The 12261-nt window shown below is 36.2% G+C and overlaps 1 protein-coding gene across 1 annotated transcript; it reads right to left on the bottom strand.

The window, feature by feature from the left end:
• Positions 1-299: 299 nt before the first annotated feature.
• LOC139889958 (uncharacterized) lies at positions 300-665 on the bottom strand. The gene has a single exon (XM_071872866.1). The coding sequence runs from the start codon at positions 663-665 to the stop codon at positions 300-302; it is 366 nt and encodes a 121-aa protein (XP_071728967.1).
• Between the last annotated feature and the right edge of the window lie 11596 nt (positions 666-12261).

Here is a 12261-nt window from a genome sequence, read left to right as displayed (position 1 = left end):
TTTGGCAAAAAAAAAAAACTATTACTATATAGATGGGACTTTCATTGAAAAATGAAGATCCTAACTGATACAATGAATGACGACATAACCGTACGGCTCGAAACAAGTAAACGTCACAAGTCGACGCTAACTCCAACCGAGCACAAACACATCATATTGTATTGAAATCAAAATAGCAACATTAATCAATTTGAAACCAATTAACGAATATCAAATTTAACTATACTTAGCTACTAAAAGATTTACATATTCGACCTTTATTACATGATATGAACTCCAATGTGGTTGCAACGCTGTAATCATATTCGATCCTTCAATTTATCGGCTTTACAAGTAGGGTTTTCTTTCAAGAAATGATCACGTTCATCAGCCTTGTAATCATACGTGCATGCATGGTCCTCCGGAAATTGGTGCACCTTACAATACACTCCACCACAACGACACCTAAACTTAAACAAAGATCCAACTTTTTTATGGCAAAAGTATTGGCACCTTTGCCTCGTATGATCATCCGACGAATCACTGACTGCATCATTATTTGATCGTTCAACTTGACACGCAAGAAAAAGCAATTTATCAATAACACTAGTGTTTGAGTCTTTTGATGTTCTCACCTTGATGTTTGGCAACGAAAAACACATGGAATTCTCCGATGATGTCGTCATCTTATCTGCTTTTTTCTATGCGACTAATTAAACTTCTGTGAAATTGTGGGGGCGAATTTGAATGTGAAGGTAGTCACATATATTTATTTATTTAAAAGAAATTGAATGTGACGATTCTTGGGCAGTAAGTAATGAAAATAAGAGATGATAGTACCTACGTACACTTGGTGATTAAGATTTGGCAAGTAGCTCACGTGGATCATATATATCCATCCTTATTTGTAATCAGCATTTACAATTAAATATTTTATTCTTATTCGACACGTTATTAATTTTATTATTTTATTAATTTTAATGTTTTTTTAATGAGGAACAAAGGAGTACGTACGCACTCCCATAGTAGGTAAACCTCGAACATCGGTAATCCATTCGTCACCCCGATGTCAGGTAAATCACCTTCCACCAGGGGGGAACCATCTTTAGACAGAGGGTGGCAAGTGCTCCCAGTAGACCAAATCACCTTCCACCAGGGGCAGAACCAGCTTTAGACAGAGGGTGGCAGGTGCCCCCAGTAGAACAGCAAATTTTAGGCCTTAAATATTGGATTATTTTATTTTGCTTCCAGCTCAAAGTTTAAAACTTTGGATTATTAATTAAGCTCAAGATGATATTATCATAGATTAAATTAAACTAGCTAGTCTGCGAATCTCAAAACTCTACACATCTTTTGTATTCTCCAACAACTTCATCATCTTTTCTTCTCGGGTCTGATTCCTTTCGTTTTGTTGCATCTCTGACCTGGGCCGCCGCTGTTTTCTTTTCCGTTTTCGTTTTCCTTTTTTGGTTGCCTGATTCTTCCTTTTCATAGTGACGGTTTTAGTCTTTCCAGTGAGTGTCGTTGTCTGGTGGTGGCCGGCTTTTGGACTCCGGCAACTGTAACCACTTTTTAGCACCGTTCTCGTGTTTCGTTGGCTATGGTTGCTTGGTCTTTGGCTGTTTTCCTCCTTTTTCTGCCTTTATCGTCATCGGGACCCGGTTGCTTTTTCCCTTCGGTGGCTGTCGGCCGGCTACCACCCTGTTGGTGGTGGCCGCCGGCGATCTTTGGTGTGGTGTGTTTGTCCTCCTGATTTACTTTCTGGGTGTCCCGGATGGTTGGTGGTTCTGGTGGAGTTTGGTGAGTTTTGGCGGTCCACCACCCCGTTGGTGGTGGCCGTCGAAGGGAGCCGGGTTCTCTGATGGTTTGGTTATGCGGTGGTTCATCACCCTGTTGGTGGTGGCCAACGCTAGTGCTTTGTTTTTCAGGTGGTTGGATGAACTTTGGAGGTGTTTCAGGGGTCGGTGGTGGCTGGGTTCTGTTGTGGTTTGGGGTGGAGCTGTCCGTGATTTTGGTTGCGAGTTGTTTCTTGTTCAGGGGCTTCTCCGGGTTTGGACCAGGCGACGATCTCCTTGTTGAAATTGACTCTTCTTCAAACGGATGTGCTTACGTTGCTTGTTGTTTCTCTTTGTTTGTTGTGGTAGCGATTGCGTTCTCCCGATCGCCTCCGTTGGTTGTTCTGTTCTTTTTTCTGTAATGTGTAGTATAACCGATATTTTAGTTTCCTATGTTATAGCTTCAGTTGACATAGTTTCCTTGTAAAAAGCGATTTCTCACCCAGTTGGTGAGCCGTTTGTTAGGTCTGTCTAGTGTTAGCTAGAGCTCGTTGTTTGGATCTATTGTATCGGTTGTATGAGTTGATATTCAGATCCGTTATTAATGTTATCGTTTTTTCGCAAAAAAAAAAAAAAAATAGATTAAATTAGATACGTGTGGTTCACTATGATTAATTTTTGTTTGTTGGTTTTGGATTGTAATTGCACGAGGGGAGTTAGAATATTTACAAGCGGTATGTATGTAGAAAATAAAATCTGTAAACTCTTCTTCATTAGATTTTTTTTGGAAATAGTATTTTTAGGAATTAACTTTACAAAACTAGGAATATCGAAAATACTTTTACATAACTAGTATAATCGGAGTTTAAAACTCTGGTTTGTCACGTGTCACGCCAAATCGAATTTTCAAACGCCGGCTTGTGTCCAATTTGTCTTGAAGTGACCAGCCTTGGCCTTGTAATCGTACGTGCATTCATGGTCCATTGGCCTTGTAATCGTACATGCATTCATGGTCCTCCGGAAAGGGGTGCACCTTACAATACACTCCACCACAACGACACCTAAACATAAACAACGATCCAACTTTTTTATGGAAAAAATATTTGCACCTTTGGCTCGTATGATCATCCGACAAATCACCGACTTCATCATTATTCAATCGTTCAACTTGACCCGGCCCGCAAGAAGAGCAACTTATCGATAACACTGGTATTTGTGTCTTTGATGTAGTCACCTTGATGTTTGGCAGCAAAAAACACATGGAATTCTTCGATAATGACGTCATCTTCAATTTTATCAATGCGACTAAAAGTATGTGAAATTGTGGGTATGAATTGAAGGTAGTAACATACACAACAACAACAATAAAACCCAATACCACATGGGTGCTGTGTGAGGGAGGTGGGATATAGACAATCCTTCTCCTATCCGAGAAAAAAACAAATCAATTCTCCACCAAGAATGAAACACTCTCAAAAGTAGAGAAAGACATATCTCTCTCTATTCGACGGATAAAGAGATTGCTTTCGAGTGGACTTCCGGCTAATAAGTAGGAATTTTTTTATAAAAAATTAGTAAAATAAAATTGGGACGCCATGAACATGGTAGAATTAAATTTTTATGGGTTTTAATTACTGTATGAAATTCAATTTAGGCTCTAAACGGCAGCACATCAATAAATCGACCCTTGTTGTTGACTCAAATATAGAGCCGAAAGTAACATACTTGTACTAATTTGATGAAATTACTATTGAGGATTCTTGGTTAGTAAATAATGGAAATAAGAATATACTTAATGTATCTTACGTACACTTCGTGATTTAAATTTTCGAAGTTGTACGTGGATTCATATATCCAGGGCCGGTCCTGAGAATTTGAATGCCCCGTGCGAAATGATCGAAAATAGGCCCCTAAAAAAAATTAATGGCACAACAAAAAATTTTATGGAGTTGAAACTTGGTCAATCTAGGCGACTCATCTCTACACCGATTTTTATTATATAAATAATAAACAATGAATTCAACTCACAAGTATATAATCATAATCAACAGATAAAAAAAAAAAAAAAAAAAAAACTATTTTCCAATACTTACAAGTATATATTACGAGTATTAATTTTTATCTTCTATCTTCTATGATGTATGTATAATAATATAAATCTAATAGCATAAACAGAATAAAATAAGGCAACTAGGCAAAGAAATTGGAGTGCATGTATCTGCATAAGCTAATACCTATATATATCCCACATCGATGGGTTTCATAAAAAAAAATACCATATATATCTAAAACCTCTGTATTGTAAACTAAAAAGAAGACGTTGGGCTTTATCCTTTAGATTTGATTTCTCTTTACATTTCTAAAAAAAACTTGACTTGCACACCCTTTGAGCCGGGCCTGCATATATCTATCCTACCCTTTGGGCCGGGCCTGCATATATCTATCCTACTTGTATTCTATATTTACAATCAAAATATAAATATTTTATTTATATTCAACCCATGTATTCATAATTAATTTTTGTTTATTGATTTTGGGTTGTAAAATATGCCCATGTATATATGGAAACAAAATCTGTAAACCCTTAAGAGCACCAGTAACGGTTCGTCGATACACCTGCCGTTGAATCTGCCTTTCACCGACGCCGATATTAGCAGCGCGTGGTTGAATCCGCAATTGAAGCCCGCAATCGACTTTTTCATTGCATAACAATTTCGATCACGGGACATTTACTGTTTTTTGAACGTTAAGCATCAAACGATTCAAAAATTTGAATGAGAATTTTCGAACGTTAAACATCAAACGAGTCACAGGCTATATATACATATGCATATGACTTTGAACGCGCACTGCATCACAAACACAAATTACACACACACTGCAATAAAAAAATCAAACAGAATCCAGATTTTTCAACTTTCAACTTCAATTTCATGGCGCATTTAACTGTTTCGATGGACGTTTAGTACGCGGGAGAACTAAGTGTGAAGACTGGAAGATGTACCTGGACGGGCATTGTAAGTCGTTCGAGTCACTTGATATCACCTATTGGGACACGGGCGTTTGTTCGACTACATACGCGAAAATGTTGACTCCGAGGCGTCGGATTTTGCTTACTGTGATCCAAAAACCGATAAGTTCGAGTTTATCACAACCGAGAAAGAGTGGCATGAAATTGTCGGAAAAGCCAAACTCAAATGCAACCGAATCGAGTTGTATTGTATCGGTATCATAATAGATGAAGGTATCATTGTAATTATCAAAAAATATATTATTATCAAATTCTCTTACTCTCCTTTATTAATTTTAAAATTTGAATTCTAATAACTTTTAGTGAAAGTGAAACTATTTTCAAATACAAATGAAAAAAGATAATTATCCATTTAACATAAATTAAATAATTTCTTGTAATATATATTTTGTTTTTTCAAATATATAATTTGTTGTAATATTATGGGATGAATGGAGTATTAAAAAAATAGATAATCATGGTATTCTTGAATTGTGAATGCCATTAATTCCCATAATTATATATTCTCAAAATTTATTCTCTAAACAGAGGAATAACGATATTTGATAAATAACTTGATAAATATCTCGTGGGAATGAAATTAGTGGACGGTTATTAATATAATATTAATACTAGTGAAATGATCCGTGAAATCACGAATTTGTTTAAATGAAACAATTTGATGACATGTATTAGGTATTAAGTGAATGTTTGCCAAAGTCATTTATTTTAATGACCCGTTTGACTAAGAAAATTGTCATTTTTTACAAATATGTTGAGACATTTATTTTCGCATACATATGTAACGTAACTAATTTCGTAAAAAGAATCCATATTTGAATATCAATAATATAATAATTATAATTATTATATTAAAAGTAAATAATAATAATAATAATAATTATTAGTAATAATAAATGTCTTTTAAATTTTTTTAAAAAATTAAAATACAATTATTATATAAAACTTATACAATATGCTTTAAAATTTAGGAGTTCTGTAAAAGATTTTATAATTTAGGAGAGATTAATATTTTCTTTTATAAAAGATTTCATATTATATTTTAAATTAAATTAATATAAAATTATGACATCATCATTGTAAAAATTAAAGAGTAATTAGCTTAATGATGACATCATCATTTTGGAACTTTATATGACTATATAGATATTATATTTGTAAAGAGAAATTTAAAAATTAGGGAATTGCTAAGGACAACCTTTAGGGTTGTTATTAAAAATAGTTGTGCATTTATAAGTTAAAAAGTAGTTTTTTCAATGAAAATAAATAATTATTAGAATGTACCGTCAAAATATACATACATGAATTTGTTAATGACAACCTTTAGGTTTGTCATTAGCATTTTTCTAAAAATTAAGGAGTAATACCAAAGCTATTAGTTAGTTGTAAATTGTCACGACGAATATAGATGGAAGACTTTATTGTATCGTGTCCTAAGTTAGATGGGTCGTTGGTGACTTTGGTTTTGCTAGTCATCTGATTGTTGTGTTGGTCTAGCTAGTTTTTTTTGGTTGTTTGTGAGACCACCAGGTGTGCTTGTGGTCGTTGTTCTTATTTGTTTTTATTATTTTATAAATAATATTTACCGCTTAAAACCTTTTACCCAAAAAAAAATATAGATGGAGATTTCTCAAGTAATTTCTATCTTAATTGAATCATGTTAGAGATCATGATATTAACAAATTAACAAAAGACTACATCGATGCTGTTTAATTTCGAGCAAGTTTTATTCAAATCAAGAATCTAACATATGGGAATGATACTCACACACTCAATATTGATCCATACACACCTAATTGACTATTATGTCTTTACTTACAATAATAGAAGTTCAAGTCTCAGATAAATTTATGGTTATAATTGTAAGTTTTATGGTAAAAAGTGTGTATGGATCAAAAACTGGTGTGTGAGTATTACCTTCCCTAACATATACTCCATTAATTACTGGTAAAATTAATTAAAACAAAGTTATAATGTAATAATACTCCGTACTACTCAATCCATCTATCGGACAACTAAGTTTGTAGTAATAACGCCCCTCTGTTAATGTTGAAATTGAAATTATTATTACATCTATGTCACCTATATGACTCTTCAACTGTTGATTATTCTTCGAATACTTATATTGAGAAAAAAAAAAAAAAAAAAAAAAAAAAAAAAAAAAAAAAATCATAGATTTCTAATAAGATCTCCATGTTCAAATAAAAATATATAGCAACTAATATTACAGTAATAAACATGAAGAAATTTCATAACAAATCAATGAATTCCTAATCAAACTTTTATCTCCAGTTTACTAAAAAGATACAAGCACTACGATTACGATTACTTGCTCGTCAAGTTAACTCAAATCATACTCGATTTAACAATTTATCGACCTTGCAAGTAGGCCTAATTTCCTTCAAGATCTTATCACGTCCAAATCCCTTGTAATCGTATCTGCAATCGTGATCCTCTGGAAACTGGTGCACCTTACAATACCATCCACCACAACGACACCGACACTCGTACAACGAACCAACTTTTTTATCGCAAAAATACTGACAGTGTTTGTGCGTATGATCATCGGACGAGTCACTTACACCATCATCAATTCTCAACTGCACGATTTCGTCTGCAAGATTAACCAAAACACGACCAGTAATTTTTGATGTTTTCACTTTGATTCTCGGCAACGTAGTTTTCTCCTTAGTAAGATAATAATCTTCATCATTAACATGCATTGGAGTATGTTTCTTGATCATATTAATGTTCTCCATCTTTTAATTTTGGGTGCCTGATCTCTATAAAATTACTTTGCGAATTGAGGTTGGGGTTGAAAGTAGCATTTATTTATAGTGATATGATGTTTTGATATTTTAGGATCCTTGGTTTGCAAGTAATTTTACGTTATATGGAAATATAGGGATTTGTATATGGCAAGTACGTACACTTCCTACTTATTTTTAAAGCGTGGAAATAAATAAATGGGTTAATTATAACATTGGTTTTGTATGTCATTTTCCTTTTAAAATTATACCAGTAGTTCCGATTATTTTTAAAATGCATGACGGTGGTCCTAAACATAGCATCAATTAAGTGATTATCAAAACAAATGAACTAGCGTTAGATTTAGGACCACCATGTTGGAGATATGGAAAACTTTAAACAATTAGAGGGAAGATTCCAGAAAACTCACACGAAGCTTCCACAAAGTTGTTAGGAAACTCACATGTAGCTTCTACGAAGTTGTTAGGAAACTCACATGTAGCTTCCACGAAGTTGTGAGGAAATTCACATGTAGCTTCCACGAAGCTGTCAGGAAACTCACATGTAGCCTCCATGAAGGTGTCAGGAAACTCACATTAAGCTTCAAGGAATTGTTTTTAGCTTACTCCTTAAATCATTCTATAAATAGACCCTCTTGTAACTCATTGTAAACACACCACAAATATTCAGTAAATACATTCTCTAGTTGGTCCGTGGACTAAAGCAATCACAACGATTGCATATAACCACGTTATCTCTTGTGTCGATTTACATTTGTTGCATTTATAATCTTTCGTTCATTAAGTGAGTTAGTAATCTTGTAGAATTACTATCGGTGAGTGATCTTGTTGAATCATTTGCGTTGTTTTGGGTCCTAATATCCTTACAACTGGTATCAGAGCACAAGGATTCGACTTTGGGAACGATGGCGGAAGACGGAAAGTTTAGAATCGACCGATTCGATGGGAGAGACTTCGGCTTTTGGAAGATGCAAATTGAAGATTACTTGTATCAAAAGAAGCTACATCAACCTCTGTTAGAGACCAAGCCCGAAAGCATGAGCGATGTCGATTGGACGCTTTTGGATCGTCAAGCTTTGGGTGCGATTCGTCTTTCACTTGCTAAGAACGTTGCATACAATGTTGTGAATGAGAAGACGACGTTTGCTTGCTTGAAAGCACTCTCTAACATGTATGAGAAACCTACCGCTTCTAATAAGGTTTTTCTCATGCGAAAATTGTTTAATACGAAGATGAAGGAAGGTACGAGTGCAACGGATCATATCAACGGATTCAACAACATCATATCGAGGTTAGCATCGGTAGATATTGTGTTTGATGATGAGTTAAAGGCACTAATCTTGCTTTCATCATTACCGGAAAGTTGGTCGGGTACGGTTACCGCAGTTAGTAGCTCTACGGGAACTACTAAGCTAGCGTTTGAAGGAATAAGGGATTTGATTCTTGGTGAAGATACTCGTAGGAGAAACTCGGGGGAATCGACATCCGGTTCTTTGTTAAGTACCGACAACCGTGGTAGGAAATTTGATCGCGGTGAGAAGAAGGGTAGAAAGAAGTCTAAGAAGAGGTATCCATCGAAAGATAGAAGTGAAGCTGTTTGTTAGGGTTGCAATCAAAAAGGACACTTTCAAAGGAATTGTAAAAATGGTCCGGCGAAAGGTGTGAACTTGACCGAGGAAGAAAGTGATGATGCACTTTTATGTAGTGTTGAAAATTCTATGGAGTCTTGGATTTTGGATTCGGGAGCTTCGTTTCATGCTACTCATGTCAAAAGCATGATGAAGAATTTTCGTTCATATCAAGGCAAGGTGAGATTGGCGGACGACAAACAACTCAATAGAGAGGGCATTGGAGATGTTGTATTGAAGACTACTCTTGGCTCTAATTGGACCTTGAAAAACGTAAGGTACATTCTTAAATTAAAAAGGAAACTTATTTCGATTGGTCAATTAGATGATGAAGGTAACGCGGTTACTTTTGAAAACCGCCAATGGAAGGTGGTTAAGGGTAGTTGTGTAGTGGCTCGTGGACATAAAAGGGGAACTCTTTATATGGTTGAAGTGTTTGATGAAGACACGGTGGTTGCTACAGTTAATGTTGAGTCCGAATCAACTCTATGGCACCGAAGACTCGGGCATATGAGTGAGAAGGGTATGAAGATGCTTGTTTCGAGTGGGAGAATTCCGGATTTGAAAAAGGTAGAACTTGGATTTTACGAACCATGTGTATATGGGAAGCAAAAGAAGGTGACTTTTGGAAAATCAGGGAATGCACCTAAGTTGGAGAAATTGGAGCTCATTCATACGGATGTGTTTGGTCCAACCAATGTAGAATCACATGGAGGTTCTCGCTATTATGTCACATTCATTGACGACTCCACTCGAAAGGTATGGGTTTATTTTCTTAAAGCTAAATCTGATGTATTTAATACATTTGTGAAGTGGAAAGCTATGGTAGAAAATGAGACTAACTTGAAGGTCAAGTGCTTGAAGTCGGATAATGGAGGAGAATATGGTAGTCTTGAGTTTAAAGACCATTGTACAAAGCTCGGTATTAGAATGTTGAAAACAGTACCGGAGACACCGCAACACAATGGGGTCGCCGAACGTATGAATCGTACGTTAAATGAAAGGGCTAAGAGTATGAGACTACATGCCGGTTTGCCTAAGATGTTTTGGGCGGATGCGGTTAACACGGCGGCTTATTTGATAAATATGGGACCCTCAACACCGTTGGGTTTCCGAATTCCCGAGGAAGAATGGCAAGGTAAGAAGGTGAGTTATAATCACATTAGGATCTTTGGGTGTAATGCATATGTGAATACCAAAGATGCAGATAAAGACAAGCTTGAAGCTAAGTCAAAGAAGTGTATTTTCATAGGGTACGGGTCGGATGAAATGGGCTATCGTTGTTGGGACAATGAGGCTAGAAAAGTAATTCGTTCGCGAGATGTTACTTTTGATGAAGATTCGGTCTATGGCAAACCGGAAACGGGGAGTCCTAAACCGAGTCAAGTTACTTTTGACGATATTTCTATTGATGATCTTGCAGGTTCTAGTGGGAGTACGGGGAACAATGAATTGCCAAATAACGGTGAGGCGTCGGAAAATGCTAATGATGGGGATGATTCGGAAAGTGGTGATGATTCCGAACATAGTGCGAGTTCTAGTGATGAGGAGGACACAAATGAAACCGGTCCAACCATTCCGGTTACTCCTACACCAAGACGCTCGACTAGAGTGCCCAAACCTAATCCTAGGTATTCTCCATCAGCAAACTACTTGCTCTATACCGAGAATGGTGAACCCGAAAGTTACTTTGAGGCGAGAAAAACAAAAGAATCCATACAATGGGAGCTTGCCATGAAAGAAGAGATGTGGTCACTTGAGAAGAATAAAACTTGGTCACTAGTGAAATTACCTCATGATAAAAGAGCGTTGCAAAGTAAATGAGTGTATCGAATCAAGAATGAGTTGGATGGCAAAAAAAGGTACAAGGCTCGTTTGGTGGTTAAAGGATTTCAACAAAAGAAAGGAGTTGACTACCAAGAGATATTTTCACCGGTGGTGAAGATGACTACTATTCGTTTGGTACTTTCTATGGTTGCATCCGAGGACTTACATCTAGAGCAACTAGATGTGAAGACCGCATTCTTACATGGTAACCTTGATGAAGAGATCTATATGAGGCAACCTGAGGGCTTTAAGGTAAAGGGTAAAGAGAAGTGGGTTTGTAAGCTAAAGAAAAGTTTGTATGGATTGAAGCAAGCACCTCGGCAATGGTACTTGAAGTTTGACGAGTTTATGAAGAAGATTAGTTTCTTAAGATGTGAAGCGGATCACTGTTGCTACTTGAAGAAATTCAAGTCTTCTTACATAATCTTATTATTGTATGTTGATGACATGTTACTTGCAGGTTCCAACATGTCAGAAATCAACAAGTTGAAGGGATTACTTTCCCATGAGTTCGAGATGAAAGATCTTGGTGGTGCTAGGAAAATACTTGGCATGAGTATTGTGCGTGATCGTGTGAAGGGTACTCTATACTTGTCTCAATCCAAATATATTGAGAAAGTTGTAGAGAGGTTTAACATGGAAAATTCAAAGGCTCGTTCTATGCCTTTAGATAGCACGATAAAGCTATTGAAAGTCAATCACCTAAAACGGAAGAAGACAAAATGGAGATGAAAAAGGTTCCATATGCATCGACCGTGGGTAGTGTTATGTATGCCATGGTTTGTACAAGACCTGATATTGCTCACGCAGTGGGAGTTGTAAGTCGTTATATGTCTTATCCGGGGAAAGAGCATTGGGAAGCGGTTAAATGGTTACTTCGTTATTTGAAAGGTACTTCTAATATGGGATTGTGTTTCTCTAAAAGTAATGTCATACTTAGAGGTTATGCGGATGCTAATTTGGGTGGATGTGACGATTCGGGGAAAAGCACTACGGGTTATGTTTTCACAATAGGGAAGACGGCGGTTAGTTGAATGTCTCGACTACAAAAGAGTGTTGCTTTATCAACCACCGAAGCCGAATATATGGCTATTGCAGAAGCTTCTAAAGAGCTTGTTTTATTTAAAAAACTTCTTAGGTGAGTTGGGTAAAAGACAAGACTATTGCATCTTGAATTGTGATAATCAAAATGCGGTTCATCTTGAGAAGAATCCGGTGTTTCATAGTCGTACGAAACACATCAATATAAGGTA

The sequence above is a fragment of the Rutidosis leptorrhynchoides genome, chromosome 2 (assembly GCF_046630445.1).
Source record: "Rutidosis leptorrhynchoides isolate AG116_Rl617_1_P2 chromosome 2, CSIRO_AGI_Rlap_v1, whole genome shotgun sequence".
NCBI classification, from domain to species: Eukaryota; Viridiplantae; Streptophyta; class Magnoliopsida; order Asterales; family Asteraceae; genus Rutidosis; species Rutidosis leptorrhynchoides.
Note: the sequence above shows the minus strand (reverse complement) of the source record. Positions and strands in the feature narration are given on the sequence as shown.